Source organism: Echiichthys vipera, assembly GCF_963691815.1.
Source record: "Echiichthys vipera genome assembly, chromosome: 20".
NCBI classification, from domain to species: domain Eukaryota; kingdom Metazoa; phylum Chordata; class Actinopteri; order Perciformes; family Trachinidae; genus Echiichthys; species Echiichthys vipera.
Genome location: NC_139845.1, coordinates 5,255,323 through 5,273,363, shown reverse-complemented (window position 1 = coordinate 5,273,363; position 18,041 = coordinate 5,255,323). Strand labels below are relative to the sequence as shown.

The 18,041-nt window shown below is 42.0% G+C and overlaps 1 protein-coding gene across 1 annotated transcript in view; it reads left to right on the top strand.

The window, feature by feature from the left end:
- The first annotated feature begins 338 nt into the window (after window positions 1-338).
- btbd11a (BTB (POZ) domain containing 11a) overlaps window positions 339-18,041 on the top strand; it is a 189,448-nt gene continuing 171,745 nt past the window's right edge. Inside the window, exon 1 of the mRNA XM_083935417.1 lies at window positions 339-1,359. Coding sequence (XP_083791543.1) covers window positions 495-1,359 — 865 coding nt within the window. The 5' untranslated portion in view covers window positions 339-494. The remainder of the gene's footprint in view (window positions 1,360-18,041) is intronic.

Here is an 18,041-nt window from a genome sequence, read left to right as displayed (position 1 = left end):
TTCCCTGCACACTGCAGCCACGACTACTAATTACGCATTGGTTGGCAAAGCTGCCTACGTGTGAACCTGTGGTCCTGCTGCTGTGTTCCACCAGCACCAGGTAGGCAGCCTCTGCTCAAAGGTAGCAGGTGGGTTGTCTGTGTCAGTCAAAGCTGACGGAGATGCGGATTGGCTTGTTGCAGCCCGCGGGGCTCCAGGCTCCACCTCTCCATCAGAGTCCTGCCTGTGCTGCGCTCGTTGCAGTGAGCGCGGAGGGTTTGTGCGCTCTCGGGTTACGCGTCTGAAGTTGTGGGCAAGAGGATATCGAAGACACCCAGCCACTTAGAGGAGGAGGAAAGTATACACAGAGGCTCCAGTCTGTCGTTTCTCTCTTTGAGCCGTGGAATACAATTAAGTCTTCGGACAGCTGCTGCTGCTGCAAAAAAAAAAGCAAGAGACGAGTTTGTGGCGTTTATCTGGGAAACCAAGCATACCCAACAGTATGCGGTGCAGTTATGGCAGGAAATGGTAAGACAGTCGTGAGGACGCTGGAGGATTTAACGCTTGATTCTGGTTATGGTGGAGCCGCGGACTCAGTCAGGTCGTCCAGCGTGTCGCTGTGCTGCTCCGACACGCATCAGTCCATCGTGCATGGGGGCAACTGCTGGCATCTGACGGAATCTATGCACAGCAGACAGAACAGTTTGGAGACAGTCAACACCGTCCTGGCGGAGGACACGGAGATACTGGAGTGCTCGGGTCAGTGCGCCAAGCTGCCCGAGCTGGAGGACGTGCCATGGAGCCTCGGCGAGGTGGAGGGCGCACTGAGGAAAGACGAGGAGCTGATGGTGGGCGACCCTCCACCGGAGGTCCTGGTGCGGCTCTCGGCTCTCATCAGCCGCGCGCTGGTGAGGGTGGCCCGGGAGGCGCAGCGGCTCAGCCTGCGCTACGCCAAGTGCACCAAGCATGAGATCCAGAGCGCCATCAAGGTGGTGCTCTCATGGACCATCTCCGTCAACTGCATCACGGCGGCTCTCAGCGCCCTGTCCCTCTACAATATGAGCACCGGGGACAAGTTCAGCCGAGGCAAGTCGGCGCGCTGCGGGATGGTCTTCTCCGTGGGGAAGTTCTTCAGGTGGATGGTGGATAGTCGGGTGGCCCTCAGGATCCACGAACACGCCGCCATATACCTCACCGCGTGCATGGAGAGTCTGTTCAGAGAGGTTTTCAGCCGCGTCCTGCGCAGCGCGCTGGTGGAGAGGGACAACGGGATCCCCAAGTTTACGCTGGAGTCACTGGAGCAAGCCATCAGCAACGACTCGGAGATCTGGGGTCTGCTGCAGCCCTACCAGCACCTCATCTGTGGGAAGAATTCAAGTGGTGAGAAAAAGTTCAAAAGAAAGGAAATACTTGTGATGCTAATCAGTTATTATCTGTTATTATCTGTCATATGACATGATCTGACTCTCTTTTGTCCCCTTGGTGGTCTATGCCGTGGGCTCATTTGTGTTTTGTGTATATATTCAACGCTCACACTGTGAAATCCACCATATCATATCAAGTTTTCCCCTGGAACAAGTACCACTTTATTCAAAGTGACGTGTTCCAAGAAATATCTAGAAACAAGTGTCTGTATCTCTTAACAATAAGGCAGATTGGTGACTCAACTGGGAGTGTTGGCTGAAAAAAAGTGTTTTTTCCTAAGAAACAAACTGAAAAACATACCTCTATTTCACCTTTTTGCCATTTCTGTTGAGAAAATATTATGTTTTAGATGAACACCACCTAAAATTAAGATTTCTAAAATGTCATTTTCAAGGCCTATAGAAAGTTCAATCAATATTGGTGAACATGAGCTGCTCTCTCTTCTCCTGTCTCTTTTTTTTTTATACCCAGTTGACCTTTATTCTACAGAACACAGAGTCATCTTTAATTTCTTTTCTGATTCATTGTCTATGGCTCTCAATCTCCAGGCTTTTGAGTTGTACCTCTACCATGGGTGGATTACCTAAAGGGTCTACCGGACACAGACCCAGGGGCCCATACAGTCAGGTGCCTTGACTCATAAAATCTTGCTGAAAAAAACACCAAATATGGAGATGGTAATTGACCACAAGTATACACAAAATGACAAAAAAATGACCAGAAAGAAACAAAAATGACTATAAGGGTGCAAAGCGACCACAAAGAGACAACAAAGACACGCACAATTACAAAAAATAGATATAAAATGACCCCAGAGAGAAACAAAATGACGACACAGAAATGTAAAATGACAAAAAATTGATGCAAAACCACCACAAAAAGATGCCAAATTACTAAAAATAGATGAAAAACAATTACGGAGATACAATACAATCACAAAGACATACATAACAACTAAAAATAGACGTAAAATGAGCAGAAAGAGACCCAAAATGATTACAAAACGACTAAAAGTCAACTCTTTGATTTTGGCTGTCTTGTTCCTACGTAGACAGAGTGGGGAGGGGGCTCTCAGACATCTGTGCCCCGAGGCCCATTGTCTTGGAATACGTCCATGATGTTTGCTAGTATCTCTTGGACTGTCTTACACCGTAGCAATAACATGGACAATGGACATATCTCCCATTGACGCAGCATGTTGTGATTGATTTTTAAGAGTATTTGATTGAGAACAAAGTGATAATGTGCTTAGTGACCAGTTGGAAAAGTAATGTGACTGCAAACTGTGTAATTATGCTGGTAAATAGCCACTGCGTGTCTAGCTTGTGTAATTGCATTCCCAAACAAAAGGACTTGACAGTTTCTTGACTATTTATTATCCTCAGCTTTAGACCCTCAAGGCTCTGAAACAGGAACTGCCTACGTTGGTTATCAAAAGCCCCGGAGCAACAGAATAGGTATTTACGGTCGGGGAAAAGATCAAACAAGCTCCGACTTCTATTGTCAGACTTTCACCGGAGACGGGAATGTTAATGATAATGATAATGATTGTTTTGCTTTGTGTGTGTGTGTGTGAATGATATGTGAGTCGTGATGTTGCAGAAGCAGGCTTGGTGTTTGCATTGTGTGCCGGGCTTGTTGGAAATGCTATTACTGTCTCACTCCAGAAGGTGTAAGCTGTCAGTGTGGGCCGGCCCTCTTATCCAAAGCCCTGAATGAGTTGGCTGGAACTATAAAGCAGAAGGGACTTGAAATGTTATTCTACAGCGACAGGGAGCCAAAACTGGGCCGCGCAACGTTGACCAAAGAATCATATTGCAGCTCGTTTGCTAATGGTTGCAGCGCGATTCGTTGTCTTTCAGCACTTATGACCTAATAGAGGTGAAAAACAAAGATGTACATGTGCAACCTGTCTTGCAGAATAAGCTATTCCTCTGTTATGGCACCAGAAAAGATGGTTCCAGAAGCAGAATTAGCTCTCAGGTTCCTCAGTGATATGACGGGATTTAATGTTATGGATGCAGCTTTTCCTTCCATAACAGGTTCTTCTCTGGAATCTGGACCCTTTAGCCTCAGTCACGCACAATTCATACACCAATAACCCCCTACCAGAGTCGTCACGAGTCATTTTTTGCAAGTCAAGACTCAAGTTTCTTACTTAATCATGCATCAAGTATCATCATTTCTTTATCTACTAGCATACAGTATCAGCATTGATCCGTTGTTTGGCATATAATCACTTTAAATAGGCTATTGCAATGCACCTCGAAAGAGACCGAGATAAAGATTGTTCACAAGTTCGAAGTCCAAGTAGAGTCTCAAGTCGCTGTGTGCTTCCCATCTTTGCCCCCGATACACTGACATGTGCAATGAGAAATTAGAAGCTAAACAGTCAATGAATGAATTGACGCCTCCAGTGAAAAAAACACCAAACATTTGGATGCTTCCAGCTTCTCATATGTGGATGTTTGCCGCTTTACATCTTAGTTAACTGTTGGTTGTACCACAAAAGATGGTACATTTAGTTAGGGGTGGGCCATATACATCTCATCTCATCTCATCTTCAACCTCTTATCCGGGGTCGGGTCTTGGGGGCAGCAGCTTTAGCAGGGGACCCCAAACTTCCCTTTCCCGGGCCACATTAACCAGCTCTAACTGGGGGATCCTGAGGCGTTCCCAGGCCAGTGTGGAGATCTAATCTCTCCACCTAGTCCTGGGTCTTCCCCGAGGCCTCCTCCCAGCTGGACGTGCCTGGAACACCTCCCTAGGGAGGCGCCCAGGGTTCATCCTTACCAGATGATCCTGAACCACCTCAACTGGCTCCTTTCAACGCAAAGGAGCAGCGGCTCTACTCCGAGTTCCTCATGGATGCTGAACTTCTCCCCCTCTCTCTAAGGGAGACTCCAGCCCCCCTCCTGAGAAAACCCATTTCGGCCGCTTGTACCCGCGACCTCGTTCTTTCGGTCATGACTCAGCCATATACAGTATATTGTCAAATTGATATTTGATATAAAAATTCATGTTGTTTATATGTATCTATATTGTCTTTATCGCGTTGTTGAAAAACCAGCAGCCAACGACCCTTTATGGTCTGATTCTTGCACGTATTTTTCATTCGACACATATTTAATTCACAAAGAAGTAAACAAAAATAGGCTTCATCATGTGCTTATTTCATATAGATTGATTTATTGATTATATACTGTATATCGTTATCGAGATATAAAATGACCTATATCTGGTATAGAAGATTTTAGCTATATCGCCCAGCAATACCTTGAGCTTTAATTTATCACCTCAGAAATGATAGGGAGCCCAGTTTACAGAGGCTGAAAGTCCTCGCCGCAGTGGCCCCTGGTTCCACTCTGACCTGCAGCCCTTTGCTGCATACCCCCCCCCCCCTCTCTCTCCCATCTTTACTCTCACTCTCCGTCTGTACTATCACAATAAAGGGATGAAGAAAAGCCGAATGAATGAATGAAGAGTGATGATGGACATTTTTCACTAAACAATAAGTAACTAATAGATCAGTGAATAATGCAGATTACTTGCAGCCCTAAAGAAATTGCAACTATCATCTGCTTCTCAGTAAATCCTTTGGACTATAAAATGTTCAATGATATTAGGGGGAAAATGCTGAAAAATGCAGTTTCCCAGAGCAAACAGTCTTCATATGTCTTTTTTACTCAGTTTAAAACCCCAAACCCAAAGACATTCCATCTTTAATTATACAAAACAGCAAAAAGCAACAGATTTGAGAAGCTAGAACCAGAAAATGTTTGTCATTTTTGCTTGAAAAACACCTGAAACCATGAAACAGATTATCAAAATAGTTGATGATTCATGTTCTTGCTTTATCAACAAACTGTTGCAGCTCTAAACTGGATGTGAGACATTTCCTCTCCCTCTTTAATCCCCTCATCCGTCTTCTTACGCCTCTTTATGTGACGTGTCGCTGAAGATGCTGCACACGACTGCTGCTTTCTCTTGATATTCCGACTGAGAAACAGGTCGTTCTCTGCAGACAAGATGCAGAACCAGAGCATGCATCCCCCTCCGCTCCACTCCTACTCATGGAGCGGATCATTTCCTGATGGTGCAGAGGAGGCTACAATTTGCACTCACACAACACGGCGTGGTGACGTCATTCTGTGACAGGAAGGAACGACGAAATGTGAGGGTTTTAGAAGTGTTATGTATTTAAGTAACGCATTAAAAAGTGATATATTTCAAACTGGAATATGAATCCAACATTCTCTCCTATGTGTGGAATTTCCCCTTTTCTCTATGTAATTCTGAGCCTTTGCAGACAAAGCTGAAAGCAATGAGTCAGAGGTGGGAGAGAGGAGGGTCGCCCCTTTTCTGAAAAATGTCACCTGGGTAATAAAAGCAGCACAGCACATAATAAACAAATCCATGCTGCTGTGCACTCCCACTGACCATATGCGACAGCCTCTTTGCTCAAACTAATGAGAAGAGCTAAATGCAGGCTTTTGTTCGCTTGCTTTATTTCCTGCCACTGCCGCCGTCTGAACGGGTACATTCTGATCATGTAGAGGATTTCTAACATTCACCGTTATAGAATAGAGACACCGCCTGCACTGTGTACGAAAACAAAGAGTGTGCAGACAGCTAGGTGAGTCATGGGGTTTGTGATGTGCTTACTAATAAACATACTGACACTAATTCTGATACGAGTTACACCCAGTATGTGAGGCGTTCATTTTTTACAGGTGGAAATGATTGGTTCATCCGCGACAAGCGAACCGCCCCATTAACGACTCTTTTGGTTCTGTATTTTTTTAGAGTTTAGAGAACATAATAAATCCGAGATAAAAGACTGAGAGAAGAGTTATTTCCATGCGATTCAATGTGATTTGTTACAAAATGTCATGTTCTATTTAACGCCATGAATCAGAGTCTAATGATATCTTACATAATATATGATATACTCTACTGGAGGCTTCGTAGTCCGAACCAACAAGGCAATCTTCTCTCCTTTCAACTTTGACAAATGACAGTGCATACCAGATCCATTTCTCCCGTTCTAATCTTTCACAATAAAAGACCTAGAATACGGTTTACCTGCTGGTATGGATATTTAAGCATTTTGCACTTTTATGTCGTTTATTTGTCACACCACCAGTGCGTAAAGGCCTTTAGGCTGCTGATATTTCAGAGCCATGGTCGGGGCCAAAGGTTCGACTTTCACAAATGTCAGTCGGATCAGTGAGTCAGGCCGACCAGACTAACTTACTCAGCTAAACAACCCCTCTGCCCCCTGAGCTCTCTTTACTGATAGGGGATGGAGAGGGGGATGGGAGGTTAACAAGGGACATGCATTTTGGTCATTTTGCCAATGAGGGGAATGACATACTGGTTACACCTATAATATGGTAACTGTCTACAGGTGGAGGGATCGTCAGAGATGAATAGTCGTACCAAATGACATGATGCTCCATTGGTGTGTGTTGTCAAAACCAACAAATCGGTTTACCTAACTTGTGGTCAGACATCGGACAAATATTGTGTGTGAAAATGTTTGTTTGACTCTCTGAGTCATGTTAAACCACCTAATGACAAGTGACGTCAGAGACAAACAGCGTGGTTATCAGCTTCCAAACCTGCCAGGGCGGCGTTTAAATTTGGGATCCCTAATGACTTGATTGCATTTGATAATGTCATTCTCCGTGACCTTGCCCCAGGAACCGATCCAAGCCCCGCAGGACAGATGACACAACATAATGGAATTGCATAGCCTGCTATAGCCAGTTTATTAAATTAGCAGTGGGGTGTCTGCTCTCTCTCCTTCCCCACTCCCTGTCTTTCACACCATATTTTATTGTGTTCCCTGCTAGAGGGCGGTCTCGACGTTTGCATATTTATTTTCCACTGTGGTTTTTAATAAGCTCAACTCATAACCACACCATCCTGGCAAAGCCTTTTGTTGTCCTTTCTGTTATTATTTTCCGCCTGTCCTTCCCCTCCTTGGGGTGGACTCACAGATGAGCTGACAGATTGCTGACATTCTGGTGGAGATGCGAGCACCCGGGCAGGCAAGCTGGTTGTGATGGATTTTTATCTCATGGTAATTTCATAAGACCAAAGGCTGCACACACATCCCTCCACCCTGACTCATTTGCAGCTACGATCAGCGATTGTGAAGGTATTTCAAGTTGTTTTCGGGGCCAAGATGTCTTTTATTAGCTGCATCAGTTTCTATTCTTCCTCCATGTTGTGAAAATATTGACTTTCAGTTCATATGCTTCTCTGTAATTTCACTGGTAGGGATTCCACAAACACCTATAACTCTGCTCTGGGCAAGTGGGACAGCAATGTTGTGGTTTTTATTACTTCCATGTCATTGGAGCACGGAGCCCCTTCAGAAACTAGGTGAAAGCACTGGGTCAGGATGAGATAATGAGAGAGCGTGAGCGTGCTGAATGCTTAATGTTATGAGGGAGTAAAAGTGCGGGAGGAGAAACCAGGCTTGAGTGTCAGCTGGAGGAGGAGTCGGCGAGGTTGCATTGGCGCAGGTCCCTCAGATATAATTATGCAGCTCTCTTTAATTAACGCTTTTGCTTATCTGGTAGTCATTAAGATTAGGAATTAGCAGCGGGAAACACAAGGGAGCTGGAGAGAACAAAGATGGTAATTCCTCTCATTCATTTTTAATACCCCTTGTGCAGGTCCACGTCCGCATGTTTCATCTGATCGGTCTGTGTGGCTGAGATAAAAGACATTCAGACCTGTGGACTTTCTTTGCAACGGCTCCTTCCTTGCACAGTGCCTCAAAGAAACTTGTTACGTCATTCGTCCTTGATGTTGACACTTTTTTTTACACCCTCAACAATAGATGTCTGCACGGTTGATCAGGGAAACAGCGTCGCTCAACAACACTGCTCATAGATTCCTGCAAGATTACATGCTATTGTATGCTAGTCAGCTTTTGGCAAATCTTGGAACCCATCAGCTATCGGTCTGATGGTGATTTAACCTTTGGGGGCAACGGCCAATAGTTCAGGTGTAGCCAGTGGATATCCGGGCCAAGACTTCCTCTTCTGTGTGCAGGGTTCATTTAACAATTTGAAATGCAAGAATATAATTGGGAGAGAACTTTTCCATAAACAGATATGTGCATAGGATACAGATACAATACTTAAAAGCGTATCTAGTATGCATAAATTATTCTAAAAATGTTTTTTATGTGACCCAAAGTCTACTCAGTTGGAAGAACAAAATGTTGATGCAAGTTAAGAAATATTTAGCATTAAAACAAGTGCAACAAGTGAGGAAAACCAGCAGTGTTCAGAGCCAACCGTAACATTAATGCTACAAACGTTAGCATCAACAAGGACACCTGCTTCCTTTGTAATGTGCTTATTCATTTTCTTAAAGACAGGCATACATTAGCTCCAGCTTGTTCCTCTAGTGTATTGTATAGACTACACATTAAGACACAAAGCTAGCTTGTAGCATCGGTTTTGCTAAAGGAAATCCCTGGTGAACCCTTGGACTGTACAGTAAATCCAATAAAACTATATTAGCCAATACCACTACTACTACTACTACTAATATTATTTTATTTTTTGGTGCCTTTTAAACACCCAAGGTCACTTTACATGTTAAAAAAACTCCAAAACAAAACAAAAACCATTAAATACAATAGCACATATAAATACATACACATATACAAGGACAATACAATGTTTGTAGATAAATAAGAAGGATATACATGACATATTGCCAAGCTCATATTCTAGAATAAAACATGTAATGGTATTATAATGGTAGATATACATGATAAGACTTTAATTTAGGTTCTGTAGCGTTACCTTTTCAATGGAATGCCATTGCTAGGCAACAGCCTGAGTCCCTGTTAACTTCCTGTGAGCAGATGTTAACATCTTTGTTGCACAGTCAAAGCTTAGGCACACATCTGCATCTTTTTACTCTTCATATCAATATTGTAACTACGACTAAAACATATCTGTTATAAGACATTTATTTGGTCTGAATGTGTTGATTCTCTGGTAGAAAAGTAAGAAATAAGCACCAGGATGTGCAGCTTCCTCATCTCTCTCGCTTCTTCTTTACACTTTCATCTCTTTTTGTTTTTCACACACACTTAATCATGACCATGCTAAAAGACGTTCTGGCACTGTCGCGTGTAATCACCTCCATCTGTTGACCCTAGACCCCCTTCTATGGGTGTGAAGTTGGAACAAAAGGCGGGCGATTGGTTAGCTGCGTTTGATGAGTTCATCCTACCCTCACACCTCGACAGGCGAGGAGGAAATCGATGGAAACAATGCTGCGATTGTCAAGATGACCTAATTGTACTTTCCCCGAGTTTAGCAAATTCACAACATCCTTGAAGTGACGCCGTGGTGAGATAAGATGACACATCCTGAAAGTCTGGAGATTCCTTCAGCTGCTTTGATGTCGACACAAGTTGTGACAGCGGCTGTCAGAACATACCGCGTGTTTGATGTTATCTGTCAGCAGTGCACAAACTAACTTCTATAGTTTTTTTGGTCCTTTGTTTCTTATAATAAAGACATTTTCATGGCCGTTCATCAGTGAAATCACTTCGACAGGTTCTTGATTTATCTCTCCAAAGGCATCTAACAAGTACAATGCATGTATAATTTAATTCTACTCTTATATCCTTTAGGGACTAATGAAGGGCCATCAGTTGTACTGCTACTTCTGTTTTAATTTTACCTTTTTTGTACCATATTTCTTTTTAAAAACGGACTAAAGAGAGTCACATTAATGCCAGAGGATGATGTTGACAGTCTCAACATGCCTGAAAAGGCCCGTTCACCCAACTAACAAGTCAACATATTTTTCTCCCTTACTCGGAGATGGTGTCTGGTCATGCAGAAAGTTTGATTTCACTTTGGATTTCAGATCACAGAGGGCATCTTTTTTCCGTTTTTCACTTCTGCTGTGAGTCAGTCAGTGTTGCATCTTTGTTTCTTTGCTTTAAAAGGTCAGTTCATCCAAATAACCAAACTAAATTATTTCCTCTTCAACATCATTTGGGGATACGACGTTATCCATTACATTTCAAGAAAACTTCGCTAGGAATTACACTGATATTGAACGATTTTGCACCTCCATGACTTACGTCAAATGCCGTTACAAAATGTTTCTACATCATATGGTCCTAAACTACCAGTCTGGTAGTTCAGCAAAAGTGAAACCAAAAGTGAGACCGTATGCGGCTGCTGTGATGTTGATTCATCGGTCTGTGAACCTGTGAAGTTTAAATCAGGCAGTTTGCATGTGCGGTTAAAACCCACATTATATCTTGTTAGCTATACTGTATGTTTTCCTCCTTGCTAGGTGTCTCAAGGTGCCTCTATGTGTCTCTAGGTCTCTGTTATCTCACTCTTGTTGCATTAGACTTGTGGTTTTCTTCTCTGAACCCTGTGATTATGCTTCTAAATTAAGGAACTAATATCAGGACTTCTGAGAAAGCACTCCTGTGACTAAAGCTGGTGACTGGTTGTGAAATGTTTGGTTTTCTGTAATACGGATGTCATTCTTGGACACAGGATGAGGATGTTGGTCTAAAAAAAACATCACATCCCCTGACACTCATTTATTGAGTCAGAGATTGTTGTTTTTTTTTGTCTTTTTGGGACTTTTCATGATTGCTTTTCAAACCACAGGCGGTGTCACTTCAAACTGTTTGTGTTGCTCTGTGGTGATTTTCCCCATGCTGTCAAAGAGGAGAATTTTCATGCTAGGATCAACAAAAAGAATTAACATTACAAAAGCTTTATGTGGGAACTCATCAAAAGATTTGGTCAAAAAAAAACAACAGAAAACTGGCTACTGGCTGATTGCTCTCTTGAGTTCATCGCTTCATTAAATCATTTGTTAGAGAAAGAATCGGCAATTTACGATGCAATCATATCACTTCAACAATATATTCATGTTTGGTTTTGTTACTCATTACTTCATATCCCTGTTGTGCTTGTGAATTATGCAGCGGGGCAGATGACTTACATTGTTCCTGCGTCGTGTAGGTTGTTTTTTAAAAGCGGCAGACATCAATCAGAACTCCCCCTCGTGCTTATTACCCTCCCACTGCTATAACTTAACACACCTGTTACAGATTCTTGGAGTTTAGATTGTTTACATTGAGAGAAATGCATGGAAAAGACAAACAAGCTATATGTTATTTCTTTTCTATACTGCTATGCTTGCTCCGAGTGCTCACTCAGAACTCACTACATAAGCAGTCGTTGATACCCGCTGACTGTACTTTAAAATGAAGGAAAGTGACAGATGCTTATCTCTCCGCTGACTTCTTTCCTCCAGACTATATTTCCGCTTATCCTTCCCTGCTCGCACTTCCCTTCAAGTGGAACTGAAATATGACAGTTCCTGCGTGAGGAAATACAATCTATTATGGCACTGGGGCTATATTGTATATATTTTTACATTTTTTTGGACACATTTGTGGAGATGGCGTCTAAGCTACGGGCCTCTGGGTTGGCAAAAGCAGAGATTGACTGACATCTGAGACCTCGCGCTGCTAGGAGACGAGCTGTCAACTTTCCTGACTGAGGAACTTCATAGCCCCGTATAGACCGAATCACTGGGACGTTGAGCTAACTACAAGCAAGCTAGTTTTTATCCACCCTGGTTGCTCCTTACCTTCAAATTGTATGTATACAGGGCTTTTCTATCTGGAAATTATGGCAAACAAATGTTGTGATTGGGAACAGACATAGACAAAAACATTTCTGTTGGTTTTTTAGCTGAATAGTTAGTTTAGCTTACTAATGTTAACACTGACTCCCACTCTACGTTTCTCGCAACATGAACCACTGTCATGCCGGTTTTTTGCCTAACTTGGCGTGTTATTTAGCCCCTTTCCCAACAAGTTAGCATGTCATCCAATGGATGCTCTAGGTTAATTTCATATGACACCCTCACTCTAGCTTTAAAAAAGAGCCTGTTACAGCCTCTTAAAATATGTAATGTCAGCTGAGATGTACGGTGTAATGTACGGTGGAACTAACTGTACGGGGTAGGAAACTCTCCCTACCCTTCCTCTGGTCTCTAGTCCACTCTCCCCTGCTGTACCTTCCTCTGCCCTTTCATTCTTTAAACTGACATTTCTTCTTCTCCCTAGTAGACCTGGTTTCCTGTAAAGAACTTCCCACAGCAACAGGAAGTCTTTTGTCTCTCGCCTTTACCCTGTGTACAAAGTCTTTTATGTGTCTGCTTGTGGTGTCTCAGAGCATCTTCAGTTGACCTCAGCTTGTTTGCAGCTTTTTTGCTGTCGCCTTCCTGTATGGCTGCACGTCGGCGGGTCCCATTTTAACAACTCTCATAGTTAGCTAACGTCTCCCAGCAGCCACGATAAGCACAGATTACCACAAACTATAACATGATTACTTGGCTTCCATTAGCATGTCCCTCGTGTTCTAGCAGGAGTGATTAAAGGCTTTGCTAGAATCAACAAGAAAGGTTTTTCACGTTTTTTTTTCAATGCTTGTCTGTGCTTTTTAAACAGGATCCAAATCCAGAGAAGACATCAGCACTTCTCCTTTAATGTGTTTTCATTTTTAATCATCACTTTAACTTCTGACAAAAAAAAAACCCAACAACATGGAAATAACCGTTTTTTTGTTTACTTTTAGTCAGCTGTCATTTAAGTGTTGAGGAGCTGCAATAAGTCGGTTTTAAGGGATCAGAAGGAGATTAAGAGCTGAATGTTAGCAAAAACACCTTTAATATGATGGCTTCCAGCTGGTGGCCAGTGGTGATGGATGCCCTTCGTGTAGTTTCATCTATGGGCTTACAAAGAACTCAAGCCTCCATTGAATTGTATAATGCGTGTGTAACACTTGTGTAACTTACGCAACAAGAAGAGTTTCTAAATGCAATAAGTCTCCTCTTTAAGCTTGCACACCGAAAGCAGTAATTCTGCCTGAAATCACAACAATTTATGGGCAAAAAGGTTTAATTTGATGTCTGATTAAGTCAGAAATGATTTGGTGACACATGCGTTTTGAAATGGCATTACGTCACGACTTAACGGCTGAATAGCCACCGCAATTTTTTGAAACATTAAACCCAGATTTTAAAGAACGGCAGCCCGCAAAACTACGCCTTAAACTACATACACCAGGGCTGTAACCAAGTCCAACAAGGCATGAGACCAAGACAAGACTTTGAAAAAGTGTACTTGAGTGCGTGTACACTACACCGTACAATTGATTGAGTGCAGGCGTTCCTCTGTTTGGTTTCCGATCAAAGGATTCAGCGAATTGTGGTGTTACTATGGCGATCAGCTGAGCATCCCGCCTACACTGAAGGGTTACTTTACACATTGGAAAATGAAAAAGAGAATTATGGTGGAAAAAAGTGCGTTGAGATGAGTCAAGCAGAGCCATCCTTGCAGTGGAAACACAAATAAAAGTAGACCTTTGAGCTTTTGTTACCTATAAATATCTGGGTTTTTGTCATTTTCCATTATTCTTTAACATTGTTCATTGTGCTGGGCTGAATACTGTCATCTTTTGACCTCCTGTGGAATTCAATTTGGCCAATATTCTGCAAAATGATGTTGTTTAATTTAAAAGAAAATATATAATTGAAATGAAAAAGCATCTTAATTAGTTTTGAAATGTTTAGTTTTTGATGATGAAATGCAACAACATGATTCATCAGAAAATATTCTCATTACTATTGTGAAATTAAGCCCAGACAGATCTCTCAGCTCAGTTTGAGTAGTTTAAACAAATAATTGATAATGAAAATAATCATCTTGTTCATCCACAATGCAGATTTGTTTTCATGTTTTTAATCGTGCACTAAATCTAAAGACATCAGGAGCGCATAGGGACAAAATTCTGCACTGGTCAGTAAAGTAAACACAGATAAATAGTGCTCCCTGCACTTAGTGCACATCCGCGTCCTCGTGTCCACCGAGCCACAGGGCTTCAGTGTTGTTGTGTCACATCCTGACAGGACAGGCACTTACTACCGCATGCCATTACAGCGTTTAATTAATGAGGGGTGAGTGCCGGATCAGTTTCTGGCTGTTCCCAGGTGGTGATGGGAAATTAGACTCCTTGCTCTGGGGAGAACCATCTGTTGCCTCAGTGACACAAAGTAGGCTATTGATGGGTATTCTTGGCATTCTGGGCAATGCGGTTTAGGGGAATACCGTTTGTGATCAAGACCCACGACCCACACTTCTACTAAACTTGGACTTGAACACATCCTCCTTCCCACGAGGCGGATTATGAGACAATGGGTCCATGGGCACTGACATGCAAAAGGCCGCCCCCATCTTTCTTTCATAGGAGCGAGGCACAGTGATGCTTTTGTCTGTTTTTGTTGTTGTTTTGTGTCTCTTTGAGGTTGTGTCCTGTCTCTTTGTATCTCTTTGTGGTCCTTTTGTGTCTGTTCTTTGTCTCTTTGTGGTTGTTTAATGTCTTTTTGTTTTCTCTGGGTAGGCGTTGTGTGTCTTTGACTCTTTGTAGGTATTTTGTGTCTCTTTGTTTTAATTTTGCATCTCTTTGTGGTGTTTTTGTGTCTCTGTGGTCATTTTGTGTATCTTTTTGGTCTTTTTGTGTATCTTTGTGGTCTTTTGTGTCTCTGGTGTCATTCTATGTCTGTTTGTGGTCATTTTTGTGTCTCTTTGTGATCTTTTTATAGTCATTTTGTGTCTCTTTGTGGTCTGTTTGTGTCTCTGGTGTCGTTCTGTGTCTCTTTGTGGTCATTTTTGTGTCTCTTTGTGATCTTTTTATAGTCATTTTGTGTCTCTTTGTGGTCTTTTTTGGTTCTCTTTGTGGTCATTTTGTGTCTCCTCGAGTGACATTTTGCTGGTGAAGGCCAGGAGGGCCCCTGACACTTTTGGCCCCTGGGCATGTGCCCGGGAGGCCTGTTCAGTAATCCATCCATGCTCCCTCCCGTGTTCTGCTTTTTTCTGTTGACTCTACCACTTAATCCTGACTTGACAAGTCAAATGCAAATGCCAACTCTTGTATCCCACCATAACAGACGGAACCCCCTTTTTTGTTTGTTTTGAAGCCTCAAAGTTACATAAGCTGTTTCTCAAAGAGTGCTCATTGAGAAACGCCGACAGCGACATAGTCCCACGACAGTATGCCTGACACTCTTTGAGTTGCTCACAACTTGACTCGTGAAGATGTAGCAATTTTGTTGAATGCTATTGTGTAGGCAGGAATACATCCTCCCACTGACATGAAGCATTTCATAACGATTACAAGATAGAGGTTGGAGAAAAAAAAGCAGCTACACAGAGAACTTCTGCTCAGCTCATTGCAATCAGTACATGGCTGCTGCTCCCACCAGCTCCCCTTGGTGACGTTTATTATTCTGAGGTTATTTAATTAGACATCTGTTGTCATCTCAGCCTGATCTTTTGTACCCTCCGCTAATTGCTGTTCTTTCTTAATAAGCAAAGTTTTGTTCATATTTTAAAGGGTTAAAATGGCAGCATGTATCTGCAATAAGGCTTAATTGTTATAAGAAAGCTAGATTTGACATTCTTGTGTGGGAGATTAGTTTGAACTACCAGGGTTCTGTGTTCTAGCACTCATGTCGGTGTTTGAATAGCGCTACTGACCTTAACATACAGTGCTAAAGTGTTTGGATTGACTAATGGAGCTGGTGATAATTGGATAATTTTGGTGTTTATGTTCGGGTTACTTATGTTCAGGTCCAAATTGGTTGTGTGTAAAGAAGAAAGCATGAGGGACAGAAATAGAGAGAAAAGAGCATTATGAAATAATCAATAGACAGCAGGATTCTTCAGAGACTAAATGCAAACAAGAAGTGCCACTCCACCCCACTGAGTCCTACAAATCAGCTCAAAGGAGTTCAATTAGAGCATTTGTTTAGTGAAGATGAAAGTGAAACTGTTTGGTTAGAATATTCATTTGTATGCAAAGCAAATATTTCCCACTTCAGTTAGTTGCCAAGCTTGGTTCCTCTGTTTATATAGTATTTCCTAATACTTGTGTACACCTGTAGCCTGGACATGATATTGCATATTAACAAATTATAATTACCCTCTGAGGTTTCTTTTGTGTATTTACTTCACTCTGCCGTGACTGCTGTCTGGTTGAACCTGCTTTGCATCATCCTGCAGCAATGTGGCCGACGTGACAGACGAGTAGAGGCACAGTGAAGGTTTAGACAGGTTGCATCACACTCACAGCTCCTGCTTACCGAACCCTGGTTCACTGCCAGTAACCGGCTTACTGCGGGCGTGCAGATCGACTCACAAACAGGTGTGTGAACACACATATGCACTTGTGCTGGAGTGTTTTGTGACAGCGATAAACCTCAAAGCTACACGCATATTTCCTGAATCCCAAGTCAATCATCATCAGTTAAACTCTAAACTGAAATTAATCTCTTAGAGGAGTGACTGTGAGCAACGTGTTGTCAATTTGCAAATGTCTCACCCTGAAAGTTTCCAACACCAAATGGTTCCCACTAAGGGTGCATTCACACACACTCAGGTAGATCTGGCAAATGAAGGGTTGCCCTGCGGTGGGAGTGTCATTTATGGCCCGTTTGTGTGACGCCCTTAACCCCTCAATGTAGTGTGTACACTTTATATTTCAAAAAGAGAGAGAAAATGTATTTATTATATCTTTGGGCATGGGAAAATCATTAGAAAATACATCAGGCTATACATGCTATAGTATGTGGTAATAAATTAATGTCCTATGCTTTGTAAAATATAAACATTTTAAACATTTTGAATAAACAAACATTTTAAAAATATACATATAAAAATAACATAAAATAAAGCAAACAAAAACTAATCATATATATGATCAAATTAAAATAAACAATAAATATAGATTGAAAATAATGTAAAATAAATAATAAAAAAAGAAAAAACTGAAAACTGAAATATGATGAAATATGATATAATATGTCACATAATAAAACAATAAAATAAAAATGAAAATATAATTAAAACACAAAGAAAACTATAAAAGAGAGGAAGAAAAGAGAGAAAAGAGGGACTGTGCAACTGTGCTGGTGCTTTTTGCAGGAAACAATCAGCTGTTACACAAACTCCTGGGCAGTTAACTGCTTGTGTTGTTGTTGTTGTTTTTCTCTTTGTTTTTTAAAACCCTCCTGTGGCAGTTATAGAGGCAGGGATGTTTACTGTTAAGAGACTCTCATGCCTCCTCAAACGGACTGTGACAAGTCTGATCACATCTGCCACCGCAGTATGGCGTCAGGTTGCGTTTCTCCAAACACTGCCGCTGTCTATAACGGCACAGACCCTTCACCAAAACCACTGTATCCTGAAACAGTCCTTTGAATTAATGAGAATTAACCCCTATTTTAAGGATTATCATGTCTAAAAAATACTTGTTTGTATAAATTACTTCCCAAAAATGTCCCCACATACATGTTTGTCCCCTCTCTTAATTTCTAAAACTCAAGGCAGTCCTCACAAAGACAGAAGAACAAGAACACACACACACACACACCGAGGATATGAGTGCCAGCCAACAATGCTGCATTCTCACTCACATGTTGCTTCAGCTGCACCCATGTGTAACAAAAAAAAGCTTGTGTCACTTACAGCATCTGTTGAATACGGT